The 17,008-nt window shown below is 37.9% G+C and overlaps 1 protein-coding gene across 1 annotated transcript in view; it reads left to right on the forward strand.

The window, feature by feature from the left end:
* TTC6 (tetratricopeptide repeat domain 6) overlaps positions 1-17,008 on the forward strand; it is a 184,248-nt gene that overhangs the window by 78,552 nt on the left and 88,688 nt on the right. Inside the window, exon 5 of the mRNA XM_054575999.1 lies at positions 384-578. Coding sequence (XP_054431974.1) covers positions 384-578 — 195 coding nt within the window. The remainder of the gene's footprint in view (positions 1-383; positions 579-17,008) is intronic.

Genomic DNA, 17,008 nt, shown 5'->3' on the forward strand with positions numbered 1-17,008 from the left:
TACTTCCTCAGGGCATTAGCATTTGGGCAGACCCGCAAAGGAGTAGTATGCCTGGGTATGGTTTCACCAACTGAGTTACAGAATTCAAGGGAGAAGAGGTTTGGGTGGAATGATAATGAGTTTGCTTTTGGATCTGTTGATTCTGAGGTATCTGTAAGACATAGGTTGACATCTTCAGCAGGCAGTTGAATATATGACTTTGAAGATCTGGTCAATGGCTTGCGATTGTGATGGTGAATTTGTTATAAGTCATTATTATAGTTTTAAATCTCATCTCCTGTATTTAGGCATCCTTTTCAGAGCCCAGACTAAACTGCCAATATAAATATATTTTCTATCAAAAGACCATACAGTGATAAAAGAAGTCCACTTTCTCGTTGCAGAATTCCACCAGACCACTCCACTCCTACCCTTCATGATCTGTGCACCACTGTCCCAGCGCGGGTGCTGCCCGTCAACTTGTACTTGGCTTCTCGGGTGTATCATACAGCTGACAAGAAAGGCCACACTACTCTGCTTGGAGTATTCGGAAAGTCCTTGTTAGATGATCACTCCACAGATGAAGAGCAAAGATGTAGGTAAGAGTTCCATTGGTGCTTATGCTTTAAACTAGATTTAAATTGGCAAAGAAATTCTGCCTTTGAGGTTTAGATTTAAAGACTTGATACTTGGACACTAGAGAGGAGCAGTTTTTGTTCTTTTCCATTTCTTCCCAGTACGTACAGCCCAGTGCGTATAGTCAGTATCTTCATTTCCTGCCACCGCTAGCACGAACCATGTCCCATCATCAGGTAACTTTAGTGGTTTATGGTTCTCAAAGAGTGTCACATACGTTGTCTCATTTGTTCTTCATAACAATTCTGGGGTACAGATGTGGAAACTGAGGCTCATAAAAATCAAATAACTTCACCAGGCTTACACAACTAAGAAAATCAGAGATTTGAGACTTGAAGCCGGTCTTAGATTTCACCGTTATCGGGCACACCTGAGTCCAGAGAGCATGTGCAGGAGTTCCTGTCTCTGCTGTTTCTTCCATTTCACCTGTGTCTCACTTTCTTTTGAATCTGAGTATTCTTTAGTGAAGAGTACAAATGAGAGAAGAAAAGGTAAGGGGGCCAACATTTATTTGGCAGTAATTATATTTCTACTATTGTGCTGTGTGCCTTGCATTTTTCCTATTCACATCTTCAGCTATAAGGGTAAAGTCATAATTTCCATTTTATTCATGGGGAGACCTGGGCTCCATAAAATCAGGATACTTGCCCAAGTTCTTACCTCTGACTAATAATCAGAATTCAGATGTGTCTAACTTAATTTCTCTCAAACTTTTTTCATTATCACACCCTTAAGGAGGCTTTCTAGACTTGCCCCCCTTGCCCAGTTGTCTTTCCCTGTTAAATTTTAATACCCCAGATATACTGTGTGTCTGTCTGTGGCCTGTGTAGCTGTGCTCTATACGTAAAAAGAGTGACCTTCTGCCGTCTTCCCCACCCCGCGAGCACCAATTCCACCCCCTCGGGGGTGGCGTCCCCTGCCCGTGGAGAGCGCCCCTGCTCCAAAGGTTCTTGCCTTTCAAAAGACATGCTAGGAATCCTGAAAAATCATCTCCCACACATTTTAAGAATATTAAAAATATTAAATATTAACATATTTAAATAGAAATGTTTTTAGTGTTCTATTTTTAACTATTTTAGATCTATAGAATAATATTCTAAAAGATCACTTGTAATTACACTATCACAAAATTATTAGTAATTTATCCACTCCTTTCATGGCATATTCTAAGTCTACATTCTTAAACTTGAGTTTTAGTAACAATCGTAACACTTTTCTGCCTTCTTTCATGGTTTAAAGTCATCTGGTTTCCCTGCTTAGTAATCACAATCAGTTCAATTTGAGCCCCTAAAAGGTCATTCTCATGTTTGTTTTTATTTAGGCAAAGAGATTTTTTAAATGATTTGTTACTTATAACTTTATATATCTAAGTCTTTTAGTTTTAATTTAAGTAGTCAATGTTTTCTAAATTTTTGGAAAAAATTATATGCAAAGAATTTTGGAAACTTCAAAACTGCTCCAATACCTTTGGCAGAATGTAGCAGCTTCATGTGATATTCTTTGGAGTGTCTATTGAAAGCCTAAAGCTGAGTGTGGAAAATAAAGATACAAACATTAGTCACAAAACTACTATTTTGAGTCGTTTCCATTATTAATTTGCAAACAAAGAATCATTTTGAGGAGTTACAGCTTCTATTAGCTATGCAAAGTGTTAAAAATACTGGTTTCTTTCTAATTCTAAAACTATTTTCTTCAAGTAGGTCTCACTTTCTTTTTTCAAGAGAGTCAATAAATGTTCTATTTGATGATGATAATTTAATTCTTGGCAATTAGTTCCTAAGTACCAAATAAGAAGTTCATTTAAGTACTGAATATCTAATTCTCCAGCATCCATCTCTTGAGGATTACCTTGCTAAACATAGCTTAACCTTTTTAAAATATAGCTGTCTGATTAGCCTACAAGTTTGGAGAAATGTATACTTTTTTCTGCACTAATAAGTGTTCTCAAGAAAGGTAATTGTAAACAGGAAATGAATGCCCTTTTACTTGGTGACTTTACTTGGTGACTTTTCTGTGCAATAAACTGTTAACTACAAAGCATAATAATACTTGTGTTGCCTAGTTTTAATGCTTTCCTAATTCTGCATACAGTGTTTATTTTATGTGGCAAACACCATGGATATTTTAATGATATAGAATGGGAACATACTTAAGTTTATTTAAAATAGCAATGAATTGTTTGCACTTATGTTTATTTTGCTAAGTAGCAATTTTGATGAGAACTATAAAAATGTTCTATATTGTTCATATTTTTGCTTTTAAAATGTCTGTATTCTAAAGAGAGTTTTATACACATTTAGTTAGAATCCTCTGCATGGAATTTTAGATTTTGGGTTTTAATATAAGGGAATCATTAAAAATATTTAAGCACCTAGATAATGTTAAACGTTGGTGAACAGCCTTCTGAACATCTCTTGAATGTGCAATGTGCTTAAACTATGTGTGGCATTCTATGTAGGCCAGTGGTCCCCAACCTTTTTGGCACAAGGGACCAGTTTCATGAAAGACAAATTTTCCCTCTATGGGGTGGGGGGAGGTTGGACGGTTGGAGAGCTAGACAGGAGGTGGAGCTCAGACTGTAATAGGCTGAATTGCCAGCGAAGCATTGCTTCCTCCCCTGGCCGCTCACCTCACTTCCTTTTGTGCTGTGTGGTGGGGAAGTGGAGGGCTGGTTCCTAAATGGCCACGGACCAGTACCGGTCGCACCTGGGGGTCGATGAACCCTGCTATAGAAGGATCTTTTTCACTCAAGGTTATGTGTTAATATTTAAATTATTTCCTATTATTCACAAACTTAACCAAAGAGCAATGTATAACAATTTCTAGGTGTAGAGTTATTTATTAAACTTTTAATTTACTTATTTATTATTATTTTAAAAGATTTTATTTATTTATTTTCAGAGAGAGGAAGGGAGGGAGAAAGAGAGGGAGAGAAACATCAACGTGTGCCTGCATTTCGCATGTCCCCTGCTGGGGACCTGGCCTGCAACCCAGGCATGTGCCCTGACTGGGAATTGAACTGGTGACCCTTTGGATCGCAGGCCAGTGCTCAATCCACTGAGCCACACGAGCCAGGGCACAAATTTCTTGTTTTCAAAAGTTTGATGTATATTACTGGACTTCTCCCCAGAAAAATTATATCAACTTATATACGTACTAGCAAGTGATGACACCGTTCATTTCCTTTCACCCTGTCAAACTAATTGACGATCTTTATTTTTTCTAATATGATGAGGAAAAATATACTTTTATTATTTTTTAATTCTATTCCAATAAGGGTGAACACATTTTTAGATATCTCTTGGCTACTTTTTCTCCTTTTCAGAATTATCAATTCATATTCTGTTGTCATTTGTCTTTTTTTGTATCAATAAGTGATCTTTTTATAGTAAAGATTTTAATTATTTGTCATATATTGTAGTGTTTTTTACTCTGTTGTTTGCATCTCAGTATGTTTTTGTGCACATAGTTTTAATTTTTATATAGTAAAAATTAGCAATCATTTATGTGTTCTAGTCTTGATGTCATTCTTAGAAAGCTTTTCTATATTTAAATTTAAATGTATTTTCTCTTAATTTCATCTACTAATTTATGGCTTTCTTTTAAAAAATTAAATCTCTGGTCCATATATTATTAATTAGATAAGAAGAATAAGCATTACTGTTGTCCAAAACAACTAGCCAATTGCATAATATTATTTATTCAATAAATCCACTTTTTCTCACTAATTTGAAATGGCAGTTTTTCATACCTTAAATTTCAGTGTGTTACTGAGTATATTTATGGACTTATGCTCTGTGTCACTGACTTGTCTATGTAAAATTGCCTCTGTATTTTGTTGATCCATCATTAGTAGAGTGAGCAGAAATGCTGTCCCACAAAAACTGGCTGACTTTCTCAAATCAGGTACCCCTTATAGCCAGCTTTCTAGTGGTAAGTAGTGCTTAGGCTATAGATCAGCAGATCTGACCTTCAACTGAGCCTCAAATTACAGGGGAAATTCCCAGCCACACTTAAAAAAAATGTGGACAGATTGTTAGTTCCATTCATCAAAACAACAGCAACTACAGCAATATTGGAAAACTAAAATTTAAGTGTCAGAATTCAGTGTTTAATTTCATTTGTTAGTTTGCTATAAAATAATAAAAATACAATATTTTATCAAATATGAAAAAATATGCAAGAAAATGCAAAGAAGAAAATCAATTACTCAAAATTTTGCTATCCAAAGATAATGCTGTTTGCATTCTTAAATATATGTTTCCAGACTTTCTATATGCAAATACATCATTTTTATTTGGGATAATGCTATGTACATATGTTTTGTAACCTGATTAAAAAAATTTTTTTCTGGGTGTTTGTTTTTATTAATTATATTTTATTGATTATGCTGCTGGAGTTGCCCAAATTTTTCTCCCTTTGTCCCTGTCCACCCAGAACCCTCCACTCCCTCAGGCAAGCCCCACACCGTTGTTCATGTCCATGGGTCATGCATGTAAGTTCTTTGGCTACTCCATTTACTATATTGTACTTTACATCCCCGTGCCTATTCTGTGACCACCTATTTATACTTCTTAATCCCTTCACCTCTTCTTCCATACCCTCAAACCCCCCTCCAATCTGGCAACCATCAAAATGCTCTCCATATCATGATTCTGATTTTTAAAATTTTTTATACTGTGATTATCTTTCCATGTCAGGAAATACAGATCTTAATAATTACTTAAATCAATCAGCAGATATTTTTTGTGTACTTGCTATGTGGCAGGCATAGAGTTAGGTACTAGGGACACTTCTACAAACAAGAGAAACATAATCTCTGCCCTCAGAGAACTTGGAGACAAGCAGTGAAGAAAGATAGTGAATTAATTATTGTACACATATCAGCTAATATGCAGACATGCAGGGTGCTGTGGGAACATGGAAGAAGAGCCCCTCATTATCTTGGGAGGTTTGAGGAAATGACACTTAAATTAAAACCTGAAAAATGAATAGAAGGTAGCTAGGAGAAGGAGGAAGAATACATTTTAGGTACTTGGTACTCAAAAGTATAGTCCATAGTCTAGCAGCACCAACGTCACCTGGGAACTCATTAGACATGCAGATGATTCTATGTACATTGGAATTTGAGAGTCCCTGCTGTGAACTATTGGAACTCATCTGAAAGTTGGAAGGAAGTCCAGCATTAGAGATAATGTGTGTGTGATGGCTTGGGGGAGAGATTCTTATTCTCAGTATAGTGGGCAGCCATTGATAGTGGTTTTTTGTTTTTTTTTTGAGGAAGAATGACATGGTCAAATTTGCTTTAAGATATCACAGCCCTCATCTTGACTTTCCAGTAGCATTTGGCACAGTTGCATTTGCTCTTCTTACAATACTCTTATTCCTTGACCTTCGATACCACATTCTCTCTTGATCCTCCTCCTGCCTTCCTGGCTGTGCCTTCTCAAGTCTCCCTGCTGCTATCTCATCTCTTCGACTTCAAAACATTGAAGTGCCCAGGCTTATGCGGGACCTCTTTTCTCCCCTCCCTATACTCAAAATGATCTTACCCAGAACCATGGCTTTAATCTAGTAATGAGATGGATTGCAATATGATAAAGAATGAGGTAGAGCTATGAGTGCTGAAAAGAGGTAGAACTAAATATATAAATTGATATGTGGTTATATAAAACAATTTTGTGTCAAAAGAAATTAAAGAAACTTAATTTTGTAACAGTTTTCATTGTAGATTGTACACTAAATTCATAAAAAGTGAAACTGTACTTTGTCTTATTTTTTGCTTTATTTACATGGCATATGTTTGCCTTTCCATTTATTTATTTATTTAAGATTGTTGTGATTTTTATTCAAGTTGTTTTCTGATTAGAATAAGAGCAGTGAGAAAATTATGCTTTACAAGCATTGCATTAATACCACATCATTACGATATGGCTTTACATTGATTGTATATAGATTAAAAAAATTGGAATTAAGGCAATAACACATGTGCAAACCAGCACAACCCTGACATGGTCTTTAGTAAAAAGCTCTTTTGATTAGATGATGGTTGATATTGCCGTATGCAGGTCAGCCACTGCTTTGACGGATACACTTTGTATAGCTTCATTCATTTAAAACAAATTCCCCCCACTGACCCATGATGGCTAGATGAAGCCTTCGGTAATCTCCACTCATGTCACTTGGGATCATTGTGCCAGGGTCTTCTGATACATCTGACTGAACGTCTGTTTTATTTGTACAAGATCAACCTCACTTCGAGTGATCACGATCCTGACCAAGAGCATGTGAGGAAAGCATTTAATCAAAGATGTCAAATCAGAGTTAAGTGGAAATAGGGAAGAACTAATCCTTGCCCTGTTCATGCCAACTATGTATTATGATGCCTGGAGTTCACTGAATGCAGTAACTGGATCTTTGTATGCACAAGAACTAATCTGGAAATCCAAGAAATTGTCAGATGTTATCGGTCAGAATTTGGGAAAGACCTTAAAAGGGATGTTAGGTCCGGTACATGCTTTTATTTGTAATCTTTCTTATTTGTGTCCCTTATAGATTGCATAGACTGGAATATATTTTTAAGCCAATTGGAATTTTTTAAATAATAGATTGGACCTCTCTTTATTAATTTATTGTCATATCAGATGTACTTGCTATTGTTTTCTTTATCCTTTTTTTGCTTCTTTGGTATTTCCTGTAATGTCATATTTGTCAACACTTGTCTATGTGTTTTCTATGTTTGTTTTATTATCCAATATCTAATGTTTTAAGATAAAAATCTGAAGCCCATCCTGTTTTCATTTGCACGTAATTTGTTTCTCCTCCAATCCTAGTTGCTTATAGGGGTTAAAATTTTGCCTCAAATTAAATAATATCACAAGCATATGTTTGGGAACGTATTTCTTTTTAATTAATATTTCTTGGTACACAGAAAGCCGTTTTGATATGCAAATATAGCTCTTCAGTTTAGCACTTCTTCTGATTTATTTTTGATAGTGTTTCCAATCTATTTGATGCATTTCTTGAGGAATATCAATTAGCCATATATTGGATCTTCATTATCTTTCCTCTATAGTTATCATCTCTCAAAACTTTGTTCTATTTTCTGAGTTGTAAATTTTTAAATAGTCCTTCTAACTACCTTTTTAACACTGCTTTGGCATTTTTCTATTTTTTTTCTTAATTCTTCAACCTCTTAAGAAAACTGTCTTTTGTCTTACCCGAATTTTTGTTTTATCGGAACTTTTATTACCTATTTTGTGAAAGCATTTAAAAAATTTCCTTGACAAAACACTTCCTTTTTAAAAAAATCTTTCTTTTGTTTTTATTTTTAAGTATATTTTATTGATTATGCTTCTACAGCTGTTCCATTGTTTCTCCGCTTTATTCCCCTCCGCCCTGTAACCCTCTTCCACTAGCATTGCCCTCCCTTAGTTCATGTTCATGGGTCGTACATATAAGTTCTTTGGCTTCTCCATTTCCTACACTATTCTTAATCTCCCCCTGTCTATTTTATACCTACTATTTATGCTGCTTATTCCCTGTACTTTTCCCCCTATTCTCCCCTGACCCTCTCCCCACTGATAACCCTCCATGTGATCTCCATTTCTGTGATTCTATTCCTGTTTTAGTTGTTTGCTTAGTTTGTTTCTGTTTTTGTTTTTTTAGGTTCAGTTGTTGAGAGTTGTGAGTTTGTTGTCATTTTACTATTCATAGTTTTTGATCTTCTTCTTTTTCTTAGATAAGTCCCTTTAACATTTCACATAATAACGGCTTGGTGATGATGAACTCCTTTAACTTGACCTTATCTGGGAAGCACTTTATCTTCCCTTCCTTTCTAAATGATAGTTTTGCTGGATAGAGTAATCTTGGATGTAGGTCCTTGTCTCTCATGACTTTTAATACTTTCTTCCAGCCCCTTCTTGCCTGTAAGGTTTCTTTTGAGAAATCTGCTGATCATCTTATGGTAACTCTTTTGTAGGTAACTCTGTTCTTTTCTCTTGCTATTTTTAAGATTCTCTTCTTATCTTTAATATTGGGTAGTTTATTTATAATGTGCTTTGGTGTGTTCCTCCTTGGGCCCAATTTTTTTGGGACTCTGAGCTTCTTGGACTTCCTGGAAGTCTATTTCCTGTGCCATGTTGGGGAAGTTCTCCTTCATGATTTTTTCAAATAAGTTTTCAATTTCTTGATCTTCCTCCTCTCCTTCTGTCACCCCTATGATTTGGATGTTAAAACCTTTAATGTTGTCCCAGAGGTTTCTAATCCTGTCCTCATTTTTTGAATTCTTGTTTCTTCATTTTGTTCCAGTTGAATGTTTATTTCTTCCTCCTGTTCCAAATTGTTGATTTGAGTCTTGGTTTCCTTCCTTTCATTGTTGGTTCCCTGTATATTTTTCTTTATTTCCATTTGCATAGCCTTCACTTCTTCCTCTATTTTGTGACCATACTCAACCATTTCTGTGAGCATCCTCATTACCAGTGTCTTGAACTCTGCATCTGATAGGTTGGCTATCTCCCTGTTGTTTAGTTCTAATTTTGGAGTTTTGATCCGTTCTTTTATTTGGGCCATATTTCTTTGTCCTGGTGCACCTTTAATGTTGTAAAGGGTTGAGCCTTAGGTATTCGCTGGGGCAGGGCAACCCACTTAGCTGTGTTGTGGTGCTGTATGTGGGGGAGGGGGTCAGAGAGGGAACAATGCCACTTACTCAGCTCTCACTCCACTTTCAGTCACTTCCCCTGCTACCCACAAGCAAATTGGGCTCTTTTGGTGCTGATTCCTGAGTGGGTAGGTTTGTGTATGTTCAAGGACCCCGTGGGTCTCTCCAATGAACTCTCCTGTGAGACTGCAAGTTTCTCCCATTGCTGCAACTCCAATAGGTTTTTACAGCCAGAGGTTTTGAGGCTTTAGTCTCCCACGCTGCAGCCCTGGACTGCGTGGTCTGCCATGCTTCCAGGTGTTCTTCCCAGTTTATCCTCACATGAATGTGGGACTGCCCAGTCTGCCAGTCACTTCCTTGCCCACCTGTAATGCTGCCTTGCCACATATCCCCTTGCCCCGGCTACCCATCTCCACCCCTCCTACTGGTCTGGATGAATGTTTCTTTAACTCCTTGGTTGTCGGACTTCCATACAGTTTGATTTTCCGGCAGTTTTTGTTGTTGTTTATTTTTAAATTTGTTGTTTTCCTACTTTGGTTTTGTGAGGAAGCAAAGCGTGTCTACTCACACCTCCATTTTGGCTGGACAAACCCTTTCTTTTTAATTTCTATAATGATATAATACAACTTTTACAAAAGGTGCTTTCCGTCTAACTTTTTGAATGATATATTTCTTATACTTTGCAGACTCTCCTTATGGAACTCATGTTTGTTTTTTGTATACTCATCTTTGAATGATGGTAGGTCATTTCTAGCTGCCCAAAGTTAATATTGGACGGGTTTACATGGCATTTCTTGACTGTTCATCTTGGAGGTATTGGAATACTACTTTTAAACCTGAAGTAGAAGAAGCTGAAGATGCAGGTTTATATTACTAATTTTGTCATTCACAATCCTAGAAGGTGTTCGGAGTAGGGTGGGGCAGGATCTAAAAATTTTGCCTCTATAATTTTTCTCTATGATTGTTAAAACTTTGTAGCAGAGGCCGACCTTTACTATTAGTTTCTCTATATAAGAGAGATTATTTTAGCCTTTTTTTTCTTTGCATGCAATCTCTCTATATAAGAGAGATTATTTTAGGCTTTTTTTTCTCTGTATCTTATTTACGCACACACATATCTTATAGAAATGACATTAAAAATGTTGTTTTGACAGTTTATTTTCCTTTGAGGATATTATTCTAAAATGGAAAGGCAGGAACTTGAGTAATCATTTTGACTCACTATCTCTGGTACTTATATTTTACAAATCAACTATATAAAGTATCCTTCCATTCAAAAGATTTTATCTGAACCCTACAAATAGGGTAGTGATATTTAAATAAGAAGAAAAGTAAAGTGTCTATTAGAAAATCATTGAGGTGCATTTATTGTGTACTTTAGTTTTAACAACTATGTAGCAGATAAAATCATTCCACTTCCCAAATGAAGAATTTGTGGTTCAGAGATTAAGTGTCTAGTCCATGTACATAGAGCTGGTAAAAATTAGGACCCAGATCTCTGTGATTCTAAGTGTGGTTTCCATTATATCCTACTGTTTTGTGAACTCGTTAAGACCCTCACTTCTCTTTTCTCCTTTTTATGCTTCATTCTGAATATTCATTCTCTCTTGTTTTCAGAACCAACTTTGGTATAAACTAGGAAGAATCTGAGGAGCTCTAGTTGAATAATCTGAGATAGTCCCATTTTACTCACCCTTGGTGTTTTGTATTTGATCCATTGGGATCAATTTTAGAAGCAGAGTTTCTACTTATAATAGAGTGGTGTACTATCTTATATTGCTTTTTCCCTCTTAGAAATTGGAATATTGTTTCTGAGTCCTAGGCCAGGGCTGGGACTTTGATAACTGTGGGAAACTTCTCTGGTGTTAATTACTTAATTACTGGTAGTCTTCATGAAATACTGCCTGTATTCCCTTGACCAATTGCCCCGCACAAGACTGTGACACTGTCCCATGCTAGGCCTTTCTGATGCACCTTGTGGTGTACCACCTATGGTCTGTCACCCTGTGTTTGGAATACCGTGTTCTGTCTTCTGCTCCACATTTCCTTCCAATGTGGCTACCTGGAACTGACTTGCCCCTACCATCCCCATTTCCTGCATTGTCCTGCCATTTCTGTCCAGTCCTATCCTGGCCCCAACCCCACCTCTTACTTGGCCTTGTTCCTTGCTGCACGATCCAGGCAGTGACCCAAGATGTTATGCTAAAACACATTAAGACTAATCCTTGGTTTGTGGTCTAGCTAGTGGTATGTGTCACAGAAGTGCATATATCAGAGCAGTAAGTGATCTTAGCCTTCCCTTAAACTTCTCATATATGTGGATGAGGAAACTGAGAGAAAATTCTGCATCCCAAAACACAACTGGTGGCAGGCTTAGATTATAATTAATTGTACCCTCAATTAGAATTCTGTTATATCCATTTTCAATGAATGGCTCCCACGTAAGTAAGCCTAATGTACGTTTTTAAAAAATATAGATTGGGATGACAAAAATCATTTCGGTATACGCTGTCAAGGTTTGATACTATATTAGCTTAGTGTATTTTTGCTTTTATATGAAAGTATCAAAAAAAGAATTATTTACACATTTATCTGATTTTATAACTGCTGATATGTAAAAGCTGGAATCTTTTTAAAGCACAGCAATTTCATTCCACCAGATGTCACTGTTTGCATGTAGCAATGAAGTTACAATGATTAAAAATAAATCCCCCTCCCTAATAATATTTTGTAAAAAATTACATAGTTATTCACTTATTTTTCTTTGGATTTATTATTTTATTAAGACTATATTCCATGAATTTTTAAAAAGTATTCAAAGTATTCATTATGACTGATGCAGATATTAAAGACTATGCTAAAGAAAATTAGTTGTAGTTTAGCATCTTCAAGAAGGTGGACTCTTAAAGTCTTTTCTAAAGCTAGAAGTTTGCTTTTCAAACAACACTTTTTGTAAGTGACTGTTTTCTAAATTTTAGACTGTAACTCAATAAGTGGGTTGTGATATCAATTTAGTAGCTTGCTACCAATACTTTAAAAAATGCCTGGAATAGAATACCCTATTGGATGTAACTGTTACTTGGTTAAACTTTTGTACGTGAGCACTCTTAAATTACCCCTGTATACATATTTGAGTTACATAACAGTGACTGAGAGCTACATCCTGTGAAGCCTCCCTCAGGCTTCGTACCCCAAGTTGCAAAATAAATTCACTAAGGAAGGGAGAATGAAGCTATGACAGGGGAACGCTGTCAGCATCGCACCAAGGAGGAGCAGGGGCTGCTGGAGAGAACTCTGCTCCATGCTTCACGGGATGGAGCTCATAGTGACCTTTATGTAACTCACAGAATATCTGCGTGGAGATTTTTAATGAGTGTTCACACTTTATAACAACTTTATAACAGGAGACCAATATTGAATGGGAAGAACTTTGAACTCACTCTAGAGAGATGAGTGTGTTTCCTTCATTCAATCTCCTCAATGATAATAACAATAACGATTATAATAGCAACCACTTATTGAGCATGTAGTATGTGCAAACTCTTATATATATTATTTCTGAGCATGAGACCCTGGAAAACCCAGTCACAGTTACCATATATAGATGAGGAAATGGAGACTTAGGAGAGAAAACTGAACTACACCACATAGCACACCAAATGGTTGAACTGGGGCTAAAATCCTGAGTTTTAGCTTCATTCCAAAAACTAGCTCTTCTGACTATATCAGTGATTTTTTTTTTTTAGGCTTTCCCTGAGGATAAGGGCCATGCCTGGAAGATATGATAAGTGTATCAATTCTCAGACCTCATCTCAGACCCACTGAATTAGAATCTCTAGAGGAGGAAACTGAGAACCTATAGATTTGAAAAGCACCCAGCATTTTCTTATAATCAGGCTGTTTAGGAAAGATTACAGCCCACCAGTGTTCTTGAACTTCAGTATGCATCAGAATCACCTGAAGGGCTGGTTAAAGCACAGGTGGCTAGACCCTACTTTTAGAGATTATGATTCATTAGGTGCGATGGGATTCAGGGCTTTGTACCTCTGGAAAGCTCCTATGTGATGCTAAGGATGTTGGGTAGGGAATACACTTTGAGAACCACTGCTGACCTATAACTCTCAGTTTCCCAGGACAGGGTCTGGGATTGGCTTTTGTTGTTGCACTTTTCCTTCACTCAGCCAAAATTCAACAGTACCTAATACATTTGCATTCATGGGAAACAGAAAATGAAAAAGAACCAATATTGCCCCCCGCACCAGCCTGTGATCTACTCTGAGAAAAATACAAAGAATAAAATGTATTTTATGTTATATGTGGAAAGGGCAGATCAAATATAGCAGAAAAACTCGGGAAGCAAAGATGAATTTTGACTAGGCAGAGGAGCATGGTAAGGTCTCATGGAGGACTTGAGATATGAAAGCATTGTTTTAATCATTTTCATAGTCACACTATTATAATTTGGTTTGCCTGTCTCCCCTATTGTGCCTGTAGTAATCTCAGCACCTAGGGAACTTTTTGGAGAATGAATGTAGGCTGGATCAGGTTTTAGGGGAGGGATGTGGGACTGGCAAGGTAGATGGTGCCCAGACTGTGGTGGACCCCACATGGCAGGAACAGGAGCTTGTGTTTTTTTAATGTGGGTATAGTCATTAAAGTATTTGGACAGGGGGTGTTTGGTGATAACTCTGGTAAGGGTTTGTGGCATGGCTTTCAGGAGGGGGAGTTTGGAGGTAAGGGATCAGCAAAATGACATCATAGGACTCAGATGAAAGAATATGCAATGGATGGAGAATGATCAGAACTGGGGATTGCGGTCGTAGAGGCAAGGTGGCAGGGGAGTGAATGGAAGTCACACTGGCCACCTCCCTGGACCAATCTGGAATGACAACTAAGTTGTGGAGAAATCACCTGGAACACAACTAAATGACAGCGAGAGAGAAGCCTTAGACCTCAGACAAACAGAAGAATCAGCTTCAGCACAACCTGACTGGTAAAGAGTGTGGTGGAGACTGAAGAAGGCTGGCTGGGTGCCCACAGGCAGCAGTACCAGAGGGATAATTAAGTGTCTATCTGGATTCTCCTAAGAAGAGTGGGGTCTAAACCATAAGCAGGGACCCCAGCCTACAGCACCAGAGCCCAAAAAGTACATGGATAACAGCCAGCTGTGAAAAGCAGCAGGGTTGCTCTCAGCCAGAGACAGGAGGCTGGAGATGCAAAGAGCCATTTAAAGGGCCAACACATAAATTTTTATTTGCAGCCACTTACTCTGGACTCCAGCAAAGGCTATGGCAGAGTGGGCTAGAGACATCTGAGGAGAGACTGGGGAAGGAGGCTTTGGAGAGAGAACAGAGGGTGTAGACAGCAGGATCCCAGTGCTGAGTCATCCTCCAGATGGCAGCAGCCATATTGTTCAGGCAGATCACTCCCCAGAGCTGCTGTGACTGGAGAGGAAACAATAGCCCTATACCCAGGAGGAACTCTGCCCTGCCATGTGGTGCCTAAGCCTGACTGCAGAGTGCAGAGTGACTAGATTAACAACTGAAGGAGACACTACAGACAGTAGATTCCTAGAAGTATCCAGCAGATTGCCTAAGGTCAGATGGAGTCAACATCTGACATCCCCAGAAGCAGATCCAGATAGAAAAAACAATGGAAAATACTAGAGGTTACCGAGAAGAAATCCACTGTGTTCTTCTCCATGAATTGCAATATTTTCTTTACTACATAGCTTTTTAAAGTTCATTTTGGGTCCATCAACTTTATGCATATTAAGTCATTAGATTTTACACTAATATTTGATTACTCTCTTTTCTTAGAATAGTCCTGATCTCTTTACAGCCTTATTAATACTGGTTCATCTGCTGTTGATAGTGGGATTGCAAGGGGGAGTTCTATTTGCACAGTGGATTTGTTTCCTGCGCTTCGCGGTGTTGTTCTGGCAGCACCTGCACAAAACACAAAAAACACGGTGGGCAGAATGACATGAAGTAAATAACTGGAGGGAAGGACCCACAAAAGAATGACCAAAAAACAATAAAACCCCTGATACTTCCAGAAAGCCAACATAAATGGCATAAAAGACACCCTAAGAGCAGCAAGTTCAGGAGATCAAGGAGACCGCACCATTGAATCTCACAGGTCTCCTACCACAGAAGATCACAACACAAAGTCAGGAAGGCAAGACTGATCAATTTAGGAAGCAGAAGCAAAAAAGAAAAGTCTCACAAATAATTGGAAGACAAGGAAACGATGCCCAATTGAAAGGAAAGGAGAAGTCGCCAGAAAGAGAACTAAATGGAATAGAGACAAGTAAACTATTAGATATTGAGTTCAAAACAACGGTCATAAGGAAGCTCAATAGCTCAGTGACCCCAGAGAGAATTAACAAAAACTACGAGGAACTTCTTGCAAACTGTATCAGCATGAAAAAGGACATAGAAACTATCAACAAGAGGCAAGAGGAAATGAAGAATACAATTTCTGAACTGAAGAACACTGTAGAAAGAATCAAAAGCAGGCTAGATGAAGCAGGGGATCGAAAGAGTGAGCTGGAGGACAAGGTAGAAAAAAGCGCCCAGAAAGAGCAAGAAAATGAAAAAAGACTCAGAAAGAATGAAGAGGTGTTACAGGAAATGCAGGACAGCATAAAACATAATAATATCCGTATAATAGGGATCCAGAAGGAGAAGAAGAGGAGCAGGGGATAGAGAACCTGTTTGAAAAAGTAATGATGGAAAAATTCCCTAATTGGAGGAGAGAAATAGTCACACAAGTCCAGGAAGCACAGAGGGTCCCATTCAAGAGGTCCCATTCAATGAGGCCCACTCCAAGACACGTCATGAATAAATGGCAACTATCAAAGACAAACAGAGAACCCTAAAGGCAGCAAGGGAGAAAGAGGTAATAACATACAAGGGAGCCCTGGTACGGCTAGCAGCTGACTTCTCAACAGAAACAACGTAAGCCAGAACAGAATGGCAAGAAATACTCCACGTCATGAAAAGCAAAGGCCAGCAACCACGGCTATTCTACCCAGCGGGGCTCTCAATTAAAGTGGCAGGCAAAATAAGGGGTTTCCTAGACAAAAAAGAAGGCTAAAAGAATACACCACCACCAAGTCAGCATTGCAAGATATGCTAAAAGGACTGCTTTAAGAGGATGGCGAAAAAGAGTGCAAAGGAGAGGAACACAGGTACAAAGAGGAAAAAAATGGATAAATACCTATCAATAATAACTTTAAATGTAAATGGATTAAATGCTCCGATCAAAAGATAAAGGGCAGCCGAATGGATAAGAAAACACGACCCACACATATGCTGCCTACGAGACACTCACCTCAAAACAAAGGGCCTACACAGAATGAAAGGAAAAGGGTGGAAAAAAATATTCCAAGCAAATGGACAGGGGAAAAAAAGCCACTGTAGTAATATTTATATCAGACAAAAGAGATCGCAAGAGAAAGGCCATAAAATGAGACACAGAAGGACACTTCATAATCCTCAAAGGAAGAATCCATCGAGAAAACATAAATATTGTTTTCACCCAACGCAGGAACACCCAAACATATAAAGAAAATCTTGGAGGATTTCAAGAAAGATACAGACAGCAGCGAACCGATAGTAGGGGATTTTAACACCACACTCTCAACAATGGATAGAGTTTCCAAACAAAATATCAACAAGGATGTTGTGGAGCAGAAAGACGCGTTAGGTCAAATGGGCTTAGAACGTT

Source organism: Pteronotus mesoamericanus, unplaced genomic scaffold, assembly GCF_021234165.1.
Source record: "Pteronotus mesoamericanus isolate MK-2021 breed Mesoamerican mustached bat unplaced genomic scaffold, CSHL_Meso_final contig_100, whole genome shotgun sequence".
Classification (NCBI taxonomy): Eukaryota; Metazoa; Chordata; class Mammalia; order Chiroptera; family Mormoopidae; genus Pteronotus; species Pteronotus mesoamericanus.